The sequence below is a fragment of the Ursus americanus genome, chromosome 3, assembly GCF_024610735.1.
Source record: "Ursus americanus isolate L20-20 chromosome 3, mUrsAme1.1.p, whole genome shotgun sequence".
NCBI classification, from domain to species: domain Eukaryota; kingdom Metazoa; phylum Chordata; class Mammalia; order Carnivora; family Ursidae; genus Ursus; species Ursus americanus.
Window position 1 is genome coordinate 27,361,431 of NC_142129.1, and position 15,710 is coordinate 27,377,140.

A 15,710-nucleotide genomic window follows, 5' to 3' on the forward strand; every position below is an offset into this window, starting at 1 on the left:
CCACCCAAGTGCGGAGCCCAGAAGTCAGGGGACATGAAAAGGGACAGAGGGAGCTCACTGTGGGCAAACTCAATGAACCTCAGAATTTTGCCTTCTCCTAGATATGGCCAGTCAATATTCTAGTTAACATGAGCAAATTAAATGGGGAAAGAACAGTTGTATCTTTCAAAAGTCACACTACCAAGTGGCATGTGATTTATCGCAAACACTCTTGGGCTTATCTTGCCACGTTAATTGTGACAGTAAAACAATAAAAATCAAGATTTAATTTTAACTCATGTTGATCAGTCTGGGGCAGTAAATGATGATGATGGGCTGGAGAAATATTAATCCACATTGGTTATTTAACATCTACCTTATTTTGAGAAGAGCACTATCAAAGGCTCCTGCTCAGGACAATGAAAGTCCTCAGTCATATTTTAGTTTATCGCCGGTTTCTCCTCATAGTTTTCACTCTGTTGGTTTTACTGCCATTGCCAATCATCGTTCGCACCAAGGTAAGTGAACCTGGAGAACAGGCTGGTGGATTTCCTGGTTTATTTAATTGTCCTTTATTGTTTCTATGTAATTGCCTAATTCAGAGCTGCTTGGGGGGTGGCGGCACTTTGAGTTGGAAGTCAGGATGGTCATACATTGTGTTTTGTCTTTTTTTCTCCTTTTTATTTTATTTTATTTTTTTTAAAGATTTTATTTATTTATGTGACAGACAGACAGCGAGAGAGGGAACACAAGCAGGGGGAGTGGGAGAGGAAGAAGCAGGCTCACAGCGGAGGAGCCCGATGTGGGACTCGATCCCGGAACGCCGGGATCACGCCCTGAGCCGAAGGCAGACGCTTTAACGACTGCGCTACCCAGGCGCCCCTTTTTCTCCTTTTTAATGGCTAATGTTGGTTGATTCTCAGTATGACTAGCTAGAATCATTAAATAACATATTCAGTCAGAATTGTTCTGTCTGGCTACTAGATGAGAGGAAGAGCAAAGGAGCATAACCCTTGAGATCTTGTCATTCTGGTTATCAGTCTCCAAGGAGGATCCTGGGTTAGCACATTCCATCTCCCAAGCCCAGGCAATAATGTGATACTGGGGGAAGAGCTAGAAAACAACCAGAAGCCCCATGGTCTAGCACAGACTAATTTACTTGTCGGCTCTATGGCTTGGAGTGGGTGTAGAAATATAGTTTCCTTATGGGATGAGAAAACATTGAAAGCATAAAGTAATTTTCCTTGGTTAATCAGAAAATTTAATGAATTATTACACCATGTTCTGATCATTTGAAATTTTATTTCATTTTGGTATACTTATAAGCATTTTTCTGTTTGCTTTTAACTGTAGTCATTCTACTAAATCCAGAACAGTAAACCCAGGACATTTTTAATCCCATGCTAAAATGATCTGAATCAGCAAACATTTAATGAGCACCTTCTTTATACCAGGCATGATGAGTGTCAGTTGGTAAGAAGACAACCACTAGAGCTAGGCTTTCTGCATTAGGTCCCAGGTATACCACTTAGAAGCTGAGTGATCTGGGCAAATTAGTTAACTTCTCTATGCTTCTATTTTCTCATATGTAAGATTGGGATAGTAACAGGCTTGCTGTGACGATTAAATGCATAAGCACTCATCAAGTACTTACTTGGAGCAGTGGCTGGCACACAGTAAGTAGGGCCACAAGAGTCTCCCTAAATGTGTTGACCCACAGCTGGTACAATTCCCACCACCCCATGATGCCTTTCTGATGCTCTTCTCTAACAAGTGTTAATCAAGGTTTTACCAGTCTGGGTTAAAATAGAATCACAGTAATTATAATACGATGGATCCTCAAAAGTCTGCCCTGAAATGTCTACCACTGCTCTGGGAACCTCTGAAAGAGATTCATGTGAGCTAATGAAAAGTCCTTTTTGATTCTACCATGGTCTCTTCTGTCTGCAAAGTTGGAGAAGGGACTGGTCTCTGCTGCCCCTGGTTATGGGTTGTCTGCTGCAGAGGGCAACCACCCAGCTCTAGCAGCTTCCTTGGCTGGGCCTGTCCTCACACTGATACCTCACAGTTCCCTGTTGAGGAAGGGAAGGACTACCCACCCTTTTTGGTCAAACATCTTTCTGAACCCTCAAAGCCTTAAAGAATTTCTAGTGAAAACAATAGCCACAGTCCATTGTTTTGGTTTGGTTGGTGTTGTTTTTCAAATTTTGTGTGATTCTTTCCATCACCCCATTCTCCTCCCACTCCAGCTACTTCTAAAGACTCCTATATGAGTCTCTGGTAGCCACTAGATGACAAATTTGAGTCACAGACACAGGACTCTAATCTGAATGCTCAACCGAAACCCCCTTCAAAGACTTGTTATTCTATCTACCATGCATGATGGTCTTTTCTTCTAACTCCCCTGGTCTCATGGGATTCCTAGACCTGGCTAATTCTGCTATTCTGTGAATACATCCTGGTTTATACCTGGATCCCTGCTATATTTTAATATTTCTGGGTTAGTTTCAGCATAAGTCCTACTTATGGCAGAGAAAATCAGAAATTAAAGTAGTCAGTACAAACTTAGGCTATGCCTGCATATCATCTGTGCTGCTTCTTTGACGCACACATGCATGACACTTTGATTATCTCCCATAATTTTCAGACAAAGTGAATATAAATTCTTTGAAAGGGAGAACAGCTAAATAAATAAAAAGCAGTGGTTTCCGTGCATGATTCATTAATCAGAAAGTGTATTCTTGCCAAGAAATTTAGTTATTGATTTTTTTTTCCAAGGTGCTATGACAAGAGTACATTAGGTCTGTGGAGAAACCAAGGACCTGGCATCAAGTTGCATTTGATGAACTGTGTTCCTCTTTCCTTTTCCTCTAATCAACTCATTTGTTAAAACTCAATCAATGTTAATATGAAGGTTTTTTCCTAGTACAATAACATGATTTCATTTTTGGCTATTTCAAGTGCATATTTAATCATTCAATCAACTGCTAAACAAACTCAGAGAATATTATTTTAACTCTTACTTACAATGAAAGCAGAACTTTATTTTCAAAGACTATGGGCCTTTGGAGGGTATGAACTTAAAGTAGAGGCTACACTTTGACATGGATACAAATCAATCAATTGTAACTTTCAGGTTACTGAACTGGAGAACGCAATGGTTCTAAACGCTCAGTATTAGAACAACCAAAGAATTTAAACAAAACAAAATATCAATCTATATTATGTAGAATGAACAATGAATTACTGTTGTTGTTTTTTTTTCATTTTTCTACTGATTATTGAGTTGTTTCTACAGACTGGCTTTAACCCTTATGTTGATTCCATCCCAGTTCAGAAATGTGGCATCAATGATAAGAAACCCTCAGTGGTTTTGCAATGTAATATTCAAAGTGAAGGAGAAGGGATTCCCTTTGCAGAGCATACCTCTGTTCTAGACATTCTTCCAGATGCTTTATCCAAATTATCTTATTTAACCTTCACTACAAACCAATAAGACAATCACATATGTTCTATCATTCCCATTTTGCATTGAGGAAGTTGATGCTTAAAGATATATGACCCACAAAGATCACATAGTTGCTGTAGAAACTGGATTTAAACACAGATTCTGTTAGAACTCAGAATTCATGCTTTAACAGTGGTTATGTTTTAGTCTTTTCTATATTTGTATTTTTGAAGATTTACCCTCTATTTTGAAGAGTTATATAAAGTGTGGCTTGATAGTCATTATCAACAACTCGGGTATTTCTCTTTGTGATAATACTTTTGACAGGTCAAACCACAGATGATGTGTATCTTAGCCATTTCCTCAGTTGACCACATGCTACTCAATGTCTTCAAGGTAGAACATTGCAGTGATTCTAACCACTGGGGACAGGTCTATGAGGACTGAAGTAGCAGTCTTACGTGTCATTTGCTGAATGTCCCAGAACCCCAGCTATAGAAGTAGGTCATGTTGGCTTGTCAGGATATGCTGCCCCTTCCCTTCATACCTGTGCCTAGATTTTCACCTGGAGTCACAGCATTAGGCTGGTATCTTAATATCTTCTAGTTGTAAGAAATTTTAAGACTGTGTATTTCAATGTTTTTCTGGAAATTTTATAGCAAAGCAGAATATGCTCACAGGCTTAAGTCAAACAGGAGCTCAAATTTAATCCTTACGAATTAGGTATAATTATTAGTCCAATTTTGCAGATTAGAAACAGAGACAGAAACAAGGAAATAGATTATCAAAATGTGGCCATATAGATGTTTCCAATCAACATCTGTCTGACTCTAGAGCTGGATTTCATCCACAACTGAATATCTGTGTCTTTATAGCTTCCACAGTATTGTAATAAGTATACTCCTAATACATTGGGGTAAATGTCACTTTACTAAAGGAATCCTGTTTTCTTATTGCTTTACCCTGAAACATCAGAAATGCTGTCTTTTTAATTGTCACATAAACAAAGAGGTAGTCTTAGTCTTTCTCCAATTAGTAGTTAGTGATCAATAAAAAAAGCCTGTAATATAATTCCTATTTGTGTAAATATTTAAATGAAATTAATAATTGCACTGAATTTTTCTCATTTTGGAGAGGAAATTTCTTAAGTATTCCCAGATAAAAAGTTAAAATTGGCCTAGTGTATGTGCCATAGTTCCAGTGATATACTCTGTGCAACTTTGTTCTTTTATTACTATTTCTAGTATCTTGTTAATTTTTACTTTTCTCAGTACTCTGTACTATTTCCTTATTCAGTTTTTCAATTCTTGACTTTTCTTTGTATTTCTATTAATAAAACAAAGAGATAAAAAGAAGGCCAGGGTTTTTTGAGGAGCAGTAAGTGGAGAAAATTGAGCAATAATATTTTCTGTGCGTAGAGTACATTTCTTCAGGTATATCTCATTCTGTCTGGTTTATCCCTAGTTTATCTCTAATTAGGACCCCCCTTTTTTTAGATTTCTTTTTTTGTTTGAGAGAGAGAGAGCATGTGAGCATAAGTGAGGGGAGAGGGAGAGGAAGAGAGAGAGAGAATCTCAAGCAGACTCTGCCCTGAGAGCAGAGCCCCACTCCCAGTCCATCTCATGACCCTAAGATCTTGACCTGAGCCAAAACTAAGAGTCCCATGCTTAATCCGTTTAACCAACTAAGCCACCCAGATGCCCCAGGATCCCATTTTGATATAAGGAGAAGGGAAATAGACACACAGATATTGAGCAGCATGCCCTAGTTGATCAGCTGTAAAACTTCAGTTGTCTTTCAGATTTCAGTTATCTTTCAGATACTTCAGGGTTTCTCTGCAAAATATTTTGCACTAAGAAAGACTCAAAGAGAAAAGAGAATGGGAGAGTCAGCACAGCAGAGCATTAGTGCACAGGCACAGCATGAGTATAGGGAGGGAGGAACTACAGCATTAAGGGCTGGCTATATTTCTGCAGCTGTCATGTGCTACTTATTCTTCCTTCACAATATGTTCATCTGCTATATCACGAATTTCAAAGTTATGATAGAAATTATAATAAATAGAAAAAATGATACCTAATGAGAGACTTATGGTGCCAAATCTAAAAAAAAAACCCAAAAACCAAAAAACGAAAACAAACAAACAAACAAAAAACCAGGAGAAATATTGTGCTCATAGAGAAATGCAAACTTGTAAGTGATTAAGAATCTACTAGAAGGAGGGAAGTGGTATGTTGGGAAGTCTCACAGAGAAAATGAAAATAAAGGGGAGAGAATTTAATATGATTACAAGTGAAAGAAGTGGAAAGGGAGGAATTCCAAGAAAACATAATGAACTTTGAAAGGGACTAGTCAAATAAACATATTAATAGAAATAATTGATACTGTTTTAAATGTTGGTTTAAAATACAGTAGAGATTTAAGATAAGGGGGAAAATGCTGTAAACTCCAAGAAAGTAAGCATTTTAGTCACAAAAGAGCATCAGTATGATGGAGGGCAAGAGAAAAGAAAAAATAGAAATCATGCTAATAGTAATGTGGTAGATGAACAAAACTAGGAAATCCAAATTTGATGTATATTTTTTCATGAATATATTATGAGAACTTGCTAAGCCCAAGGTGTTGTGCTAAGTGGACTGTGGGAATAAATGTAAGTTTAAATTAACGTTTCTGCTTTCAAGTAGCTTGCACAGTTTCTGAAAAGTCAATATACACTGTGGCAAACATTAATCACAAAGTAAAGTTGTATATAAATAAGTGCCAAATGATTTAAACAAATCATTTGTGTCTAGACGTGTAATTAAAAGGTAGATAAATCTCTGGGGATTCATCCTCCCCCAGCGCCTCCATGCCCCCAACCACACACAGCCCCACTGCTAGGCTTCACCCCATCCCCAGCCTGAAACCTGTGTGTCATCTCAGATGCTGCAAATCATCAGACTATGTTGTCTCATATCCTAAATCCGCCCCCCCCCCCATCTGCTTCTTTCTCTCCATTCCTGGCACTGCTTTCCTTGAGCCTGTCCCATCTCTCTTTCCCATGGACCATTTCACAGTCTTTTCCCCAAAGTCTCCTGCCGGAGCTCTATTTTTAAAATGCCAATCTGGTCCTATTGTACCCCTAGTCAAACTTCTTCAGTGATTCCCTTTTGCCTAAAGGGGAAAAAATATCTACACAAAACATGTATACACTGATGGAACTTCAAGATTTTGCCATTTATTTGTCCTAACAACCCTCCCCCAAGCCCCCAACACCTGTCTCCCATATTCACCTTTTCCACATTAGCAATATTTCACTATTTGCAGTCCCGGGGTTACTATTGACCATTCATGGCTATTCTTGCCTCTCAGTCTTGGCACGTGTTGTACCCTTGTCCTGGAGTGTTCTCTCCTCTTGCTCTGTCCTTCTTGAGAAAGGCAGCTCCGGCAGTGATACAAACTGAGAATCCTCCTCAATGCGCTCACTGTGGATACCTCGGCCTGCGTTATAGTATGCATTTTGCTTTCATCATTCCTTCCCCCCAGACTGTAAATGCTTTAAGAACATAGTGCCAGTCACACAGTAGATAGTTGATAACTACGCTGAATGAATGACTGATGATTTCCCATGGCAGAAGGATGAGGGCAACTTAATCCAGATCTTGAAGGAAAGATAGGATGTGGGAGAGAGAAGATGATGAAAGGAAAGAACTTCAAATAGAGTGACCAGTGTGGCAAAGGGACAGAACAAGAACACTGGTGTAAGAAGAGGGTGTCTTTTTTTTTCTTTCCATGGTACATTTTTATACCTAGCTTGGTAACGATAATGAATGTGAATATCCACTATAAGCTTCATAGCAACCCTTAGAAATACTCAGTATCATCCCCATTTTACAGAGAAGCAAAGACTTAATGATAGAGGTTAAGTAATTTGCCCAATCACACAGTCTATAAAGGGAGTAAGAGGATTTAAATGCAAGTCCATCCGACTCCCAAGCCCATCAAGGACATTCCTTCTTTAATGGTATTTATATCAGATCTTTAAAAGCTTGTGCACAGTTTCCCTCGCTCCATTGTTTTTGGGTTTTCAATTACAAAAGCATAAATTGAGATGAGGCCTCCCTCTGCCTGGATTGCAGGGTAACCGTGACCCATGGCAGACAGATAGTATGAACAAGCCATAGACTTTGGTTGTCTACGCTGCTGAGATTTAGGGACTTTTGCCACAGCATACCGTCAGCTGCCCTGACTTATCTCGCATATTTGGAAAAACTCCCGAAGTGATTCTGTCATGCTACCCCGGCCCATATCCTCATATGTAAAGTGAACAGGACTCTTAAAAGAGTTTTCAATGTTATCTGTGGATTGGCTGCCCCAGATTATCTGAGCCACTTGTTCAAAATCACAAGCTCGGGCTGTGAAGCCCAAGACGGTGCACACTTAACAGACTCCTTATGATTCTGAAGCAGTTAATCCACAGACTGCATTTTGATCACCCTCTAATGCATTCTCAGGTTGAGAACTGGGTGAGCTCTGTGGTCATTTCTAGTTCCACTGTGTGCACTGAGGGTGAAGTCAGCACATCTATTGGTAATTAGTTGCAGAGGTGAAATGAAAAGGAGTTAAACATTCTCCAGTAATTGGCATAGTGGCTCCACCAGTTGCCTTTCCCTGCTATCCATTTGGGCTCAAAACTAACAAGAAATGCTAGTTATTTTTCCTTGACTTTGTAAGTTGAGCTCCTCCTTGCTCTTTATCTTCCGACAGGAGAATATTTCTAATCATTTTAAGCCTTGCAATTAATATGGATTGAGTCTTGAGAAATCACTGCAGCAGAAGGGGTAGGTGTATCACAAACCATGCAAAGCCGTTTACGGGCTCTGTCAAATAATAATAGTGTTTTTCTTGTAGCACCGAGATTTAAAATGCATGATTTTTCTCCTTTCTTAATTGCTCTGCGTTCTCTTTAGAAAATCAGTTGCAGTGAGTGAGGACTATGATTGGTCCTGCTTTTCTCAAGCTGTGCTGAGAGATCATACCCACATGCGTACTAATTCATCAGCCAAATTGCTCCCTAATATCAGTCAGAGTGTCATTAAAAAATGGAGGGAAGGGGGGAAAAACTATATTTTACAGCCTGGTTTTTATTTTAATTCCATCTGGAGGTATAATTTAAAAGAGAACCAAGGTGATTTTTAAATATAATCAGCCACACTTCCCAAGACAATTTGACAGTTGGAATTTGTGGGGGAGAAACCATTATCCAAATTGCCTAGTCATAGCTTCATTTGCCTTCCTACCTCTGCAGCAAGTACACTGGCTGCACTTGCTTGAGGTGGTTAAGACAAGATATGACTGTGTCACTGTTAAATGGGGCCTGGGGATGTAAGAAAGTGTTGGCTGTGAGGAAGTAACCAATGCAGGAAAAGTTTTAGCTCCAGTTCTTATTTACTAGCAAGAGAGATGAGAGCCCCAGGAAAATTGGAGAGACATTCACCCACTGGGCGAGGGTTAAGATATCCGGTGCCAGGAAGTAGGAGAGAAAACAGAAAAGAAAACAAGGCAAAGAAAAGAGGTTCCTATGTTGAAGAATTTTATGTTTAGGATAGTGATTGAACTTTTATATAGGGATCAAAACGTATCAATAGAAACAACTGTAGGAAGAACACAGAAAAACTGAGAAGAAAAGTTATTCAACAAATATTACTGAGTGCTTACTACGTGCCAGGCGCTGCTCTAAGTGCTGGGAATAGAGCAATAAATAACAAAATATATGCTTTAGTGGCATTTTTGCTTGGATTGAAACCCGGCTCTACCACAGACTAGCAATGTGATCATTGATCCCTACTTGAACATGGAATTACAATACCCACCTCAAAGAATGTTGATGCGGACTAACTAAGATAAGTCATATGGAACACCAAGTATTGTATCTGTATATGAATGCGTAGTAGGCATTCATAAATGTTATTTTCCCATCCTTGTACTTATTCATAAGTCAGAAAAGTAGATTTGTCTATTTACTTGTTAGATAACTTCACCTCTTAAATAAGTTCTTCTATCTATAAAGTTTATGATCAGCAGTGCAGATGAAGTTCATACAATTAGGACACCTCTACCCCAACTCTTCTCCACTTTAAACACAAAGCAAATACATGTTTCTGTCGGCCAGAATGGGTCAGACAAGCAAATAAGGGCAGTGAAGGTGAGAGCCTGTGGTTGAAAATGCTCCCACATCATCCTGGGGTCAGTCAGGTTCAATGACCCAAATTAAGGGCCAGACAGTAGTTTTCTTGCTATGAAAAAAAAAAAAAAAGCTACACAGACAACTGTCTGTGGTAGCATTCATAGGAGGTAGGCACTTCCCAGCCTCCCCACTGGGACCTGACTCAAGCAATTGGATCCAGCTATTATTTATGATTGGATTTGCATTGGCTGGTAGGGCAGGACCCCTGGTTGCCAAGATATGATATTCCAGATGGGAAGCTAGGGACTTGCTGAGGGCAACTGTAAAGCTTCTAGATGAGGAATAAAGAATACAGAAAGAATAAACACAAAAATAAAACAACTGCCACTCAATCTCAACATGCAAGAAGACAATTAAGAAAGACTGAGAATAGTCAAACTATGGAAAGAGCCCAGATGTCCATCGACAGATGAATGGATAAAGAAGATGTGGTGTGTGTGTGTGTGTGTGTGTGTGTGTGTGTGTGTATACATACATACATATACATACACACACACACACACACACACACACACACACACACACACACACTGGAATACTACTCAGCCATCAAAAAAATGAAATCTTGCCATTTGCAACAACATGGATGAAACTAGAGGGTATTACGCTAAATGAAATAAGTCAATCAGAGAGAGACAATTATCATATGATCTCATTCATTTGTGGAATTTAAAAAACAAAACAAAGGCTCATAGGGGAAGGGAGGGAAAAATAAAACAAGATGAAATCAGAGAAGGAGACAAACCATAAGAGACCCTTAATCATAGGAAACAAACTGAGGGTTGCTGGAGGGGAGGTGGATGGAAGGATGGGGTAACTGGATGATGGACATTAAGGAGGGCATGTGAGGTAATGAGCACTGGGTATTATATAGGACTGATGAATCACTGAACTTTACCTCTAAAGCTAATAATACACTATATGTTAATTAATTGAATTTAAATTTAAAAAAGAAAGAAAAGTTTAAATAATAATAGAAAAGAAAGACTGAGAATGGAATCAACACAGCGATGAAAGCACTCCAAATCGAATGAAAAACAATGGGGGAATCAAGGCAAGTTTGAGGGACTTGAGATACAGATTGTAGAACTTGTTGAAAAGCTGTAATAATTAAAAGAGTTTAATAATTTTGCAAGAAGTGATTTTTAAAAGGTGGCCATGATTGAGGGACAAAATAAAGAGCCCAGAAACATATGTGCCTGCAATTTGTAAAAATTAGACATAGGAAATACAGAGCAACAGGAATTGGTGGGGAGAAGATGGACCATCCAATTTAAAAAGCCAGGGCATTTTGGCTACTCATTTAGGAAAAATAAGGTATCAGTTTCCTATACAAATAAATCAAGTCCCTACACTTGAAAATTTTTAAACTTTAGAAAAAAACATGGGAGTATGATGTAATAAAGGAAGAATTTCTCATACAAGATAGTAAAAATAAGCAAAAATAATAATAATAATAATAATAATAATAACAAAGAATTTAAAATAACTGCAATAAAAATTGTCAACCACAAATAGAATAAAGCAAATTGCAGAAATCAGCCAGAAATTAAGAAAAATATTTGCAAATATTTAACTTATAAAAAAATATTAAGAATCTAAAAATAACCACAAATTCATGAAAAAGAGAGGCAAACAAGCAAAAGAAAAATGGTAAGATGCTATAAATAAGGTAATTTGCAGGAGAGAAACAATTATGTTCAATAACCATGAAAAAATACTTCAGTGGTATTCAAGCAAATACAAATTAAATTGAGAAGAACTTTTCATACCATCAGACTGTGAAATAAATAAATTAGCCCAATATACCAATGGATGGTAAAATGGAAAGTTCTGACATTGTTGGTACTGATATAAACTGATACAACCATCTTGGATAGCAATTGGGCAATACCCACTACAGTTAGAATCCACCCCTTCCATTCAGAAATTTCACTACTACTTTTATACTCTAGCTTAGAAAATCTCTTTCCTATATCCACATAAAGGTAGGTAAAAAGATGTTTATAGCCTTATAATAATGAAAAACTGGGGGAAAGAGCCCTAAACAGCCTTCAGTAGAAAAACAGACAAATGAATTGTGTTATATTCATTAAAAGAAATGCCATGTCCATTTAAAATGAATTAACAATAGGTCTACATGTATCAACATGAATGCATTTGAAATACATGAGTAAAATGATAGAGTAAAAAGGCATTCTTCACATGAGTGAAAAAAGTTGAAAATAATATATGCAGTAAACCTTATTTGATTTTAAAGCCATATGTTGTTTATTAATGATAGAGATGTAGTGAAAAGAAGGGGCACATGCACCCCAATGTTCATAGCAGCAATGTCCACAATAGCCAAACTGTGGAAGGAGCCGAGATACCCTTCAACAGATGAATGGATAAAGAAGATGTGGTTCATATAGACAATGGAATATTACTCAGCCATCAGAAATGATGAATACCCAGCATTTGCATTGACATGGATGGAACTGGAGGGGATTATGCTAAGTGAAATAAGTCAAGCAGAGAAAGACAATTATATGGTTTCACTTATATGTGGAACATAAGGAATAGCACGGAGGACCACAGGGGAAGGGAGGGAAAACTGAATGGGAAGAAATCAGAGAGGGAGACAAACCGTGAGAGACTCTGGGCTCCAGGAACCAAACTGAGGGTTACAGAAGGGAGGGGGGGTGGAGGGATGGGGTAACCGGATGATGGGTAATAAGGAGGGCACGTGTTGTGATGAGCACTGGGTGTTATAAACAACTAATGAATCATTGAACACTACATCAAAAACTAATGATGTACTATATGCTAGCTAAATGAACATAATAAAAAAATAAAGAAAAAGAAAGCTATATTGCTAGAAGTTTTCTCATACATTTTCTTTATTGTCAGGAAATAGGAATTTCCTATCCATATTGGGAATCAGTCTGCACTTAATAGCTTCATCTCTCTGGTATAATGAGAGAATCTCTGTACAATAGAAAAGGCGGGGGTGCCCCCAAGTGAGCCAGGGAGGCACGGTGTACACACACAGAGCAGGAAACCCTGGTTAAGTGACATTACACCTCATGGGATTTACAACATCTGTATTCTGCACAACTGCCTATGTCTGGCTGCATGTGGTTTGTTTGCTGAACTTACCCACATAATTTTTGGAAATGGTAGGAAATATATAAATTTTTGAACAGAAAATTTTGTTCTTTTATTTTGAGGTATTTTTATTTGAGGAAGCCCTCTCAACTCCCCGCACCCTTTGTTTCGTGTAATATTTTGGGAATGAATCGTGATTTTAAAAATCTTTTTTTGTAAGATCAGTCTTAGTCAGAATTTTGAATCTTTTTTTCTTTCTTTATTTTCCATCACAATAAACAAAAAAGAAGCCTACATTATTGTTTTGCTCTAATTCAGCTCAAGAACTCATGTATCAAAGTGCTTTGCTATTTCTAGAACAAAATTTTATTCAAATTATTACTTGTTATGGTTGCAGAGTTCATTTTAATAAAGATATCAGCAACTTCCCCTAGACTTAAGAGGATTTGAGAGAGGGGGGAAAACAATTCACCCACAGTCTAACTGACTTGACAATTGGCCTTCTTTTATTGTTGCTTTTTCATTGTTTGCCTGTGGTAGTGGGAGTGGTGGTTGTGATGGGTAGGGGCAGTAATGGTGGAGCGGCTCTATTTTAGGAGTAGGGGGATTACTAAGGAGGTGGAGAGAGGGAAGACAAAAAATTAAAGGGATCAACAGGAGACAAAGATGGTATAGCTAGAAGTAATGGGTCAGTCTCCGGATTTCTACTGACAAAATGAAGGAATTTTTCCTCTACCACAGAGCTGGTTCTGTGAATCAGATATCCAAGACACATTTTCAATGGCAGCACAACTTACATGTTTTCTTCTGCATCAGAAGAACCTGTTCACTGACAATTACTCACCCTAATATTAGTTTCTTTGAATATATATGGATAACGGAAAACAATTAAATGTTTTCCTATGTCTTTTGTTACTTCTTCTTAACAAGAATGTTCATAGATCTTTGATTTTAAAAAATAATTATGTACATTTTAATATTAGATTCTTAAAAGAAAATGCTTGCACTGTATCTGGATTAACCTTCTGTTGTTAAATGCCTGAAGAGTATTGATGGGAAAGAACACTTTCCTGCCCATGACTCGAAGCCTGATGAAGAAAGATCACATAATAGAAAACAGGAATTGGAAGGAGATAGTCCTAGGATGGTGGACCCATCAATAGGATGTCTGTGTAATTTATCAGTCAAAGAGGGACACTTTTGAGAATGAAAAGGATTGCTCATCAGGGAGACACCTGTACAACAGGTGTAAACCAGCACTATCCCAAGAAAACTGAGACGGATTGCTATCCTACCCATCCAGCCCTAGCCTCTGGATAATTCTGTATTCATCCTTTTCTAGACTTTGAGCTTTCATTAAGTTATGAAAAATGGGGCATTTCCCACAAGTTCTGGGAAGGCACCTCTTAGGGACAATGCAGATATGGTGCCTTAGCCAGCGGCAATTATAACCTCCTGGGACTCATATGCAGAAATATAAAATGTGCATGAATGTTTGGGAGAAGCTCCATAGACAAGACATAAATTTGAACCTTAACACTAAAGGATGGGCAACTTTTCAAAATACGTTCTGAATCTGGAGATTAAGCTTGGGCAGGACATTACCTGGAAGCAAGTGTCCAGTTTCCAAGTTGGACCCAGAGTTAAAAATAAAAGGGAAGGTCTGGAAGAGGAAGTAAGCCAGTGCTTCTCAAAATTGAACCTGTTTAAGAATCACCTGGGGAACCTGAAAATGCTGATTCTGATTCTGTAAATCTGAGGAAGGGCCTGATTTCTGCATTTCTCACAAGCTCTCAGGTCATGCTGATGCTGCTGGTCCATGGACCAAACTAGGAGTTTGGGCAGAGAAATTCAAACAAACGGTCCAAGTGTTGATTCTGGAATGGTTAAAACAAGATTTATTTGCAAGGAGGTAGCATTTTTATTACCAGAGATTTTATTCAAATGCTAACAAAGGCCAAGCAGAAAAGAGAATAAAGTAAAATGGTGCAGTCGTGCTGTGCAGAACTGAAAAGCACAAGTCTGTCTTTAAAGGATAAGCTCTCCTTGAGTCTGAAGAATTGTTGACGTGAAAGAATATGATCCTAATATTACCAAATTCCTTAGTTTTTCAAGGAAAGTCAGAAATTCAGATTTTATTTTTAATATGAAATATGTTGGTTTGTAAATCATGATTCAAATGAAACCCATACACATACATACCACCATGGGTCAAATAAATTGTATGTTCTTGTTAGGCTTGGTCATCAGCTTGCTGCTTCGTCTCAATAGTCAAACTGAGTCAAAGGGTCCAAGAGTCCAGAGCATAGTTACAGGCAGTTAGAAGCTGTGACTTACGGGCATCTGGGAACTTACCAGTATGACTATTTGGCTGAACATTATGTATTAAAGTTCAGAAAAAGGTTGCATGATGGGGATTTGGGATCAGAACCCAAATATCATGAAGGCATGTAAATAAACTCTTTAGAAATAGAGATATGATGTCAGGAAGTGTTGGGGTAAGTCAAGTAAGTCTTATTATAGTTAGAGTGAAGGTGGCCTTGAAGGCAAGATGAGGATTTTAGATTATTTCCGATAAGCAACTGAAAATCACTGACTTGATTTTAAGTCAGAAGTTGTTAGGGAAACTAACAATGTAATACTTGAAATTTTGCTTTTTATTATGTTTTAAAAGTTGCCACATCTGAGCAGACTATGATGTCTAGCCAAAGTAGGCCCATGTTGAAATGAAACTGGGGTTATATTAGCTAGCGCCAGATTTTCTATTTATTTTTCTCTTTTAGCAGTCCCTTACTGATGGGTGCTCCAAATAGTTGTCAGGGTGGCTAGGCCCTTAATCTGGCTCTATACAAGGGAATGCAAAAATCAAAGTGGATCCTTGGAAGACAGTGTGGTTGTGGAACAGCCTTGCCTGCAGTGGAGGAAGTGGTGTGGAGGGTGAGGGGCAGACCTGAGAGAGAAAATGAC

At 38.2% G+C, this 15,710-nt stretch overlaps 1 protein-coding gene across 9 annotated transcripts in view; it reads left to right on the plus strand.

The window, feature by feature from the left end:
- Window positions 1–360: 360 nt before the first annotated feature.
- Window positions 361–15,710, plus strand: part of SLC13A1 (solute carrier family 13 member 1) — a 120,950-nt gene continuing 105,600 nt past the window's right edge. For all 9 annotated transcript variants that reach the window (XR_015723881.1, XM_045792741.2, XM_045792745.2 and 6 more), the window contains exon 1: window positions 361–497. Coding sequence is in view for 8 of the 9 variants with exons in the window: in XM_045792741.2 (XP_045648697.2) it covers window positions 399–497 (99 nt within the window). In the remaining variant the exon portion in view is untranslated. The remainder of the gene's footprint in view (window positions 498–15,710) is intronic.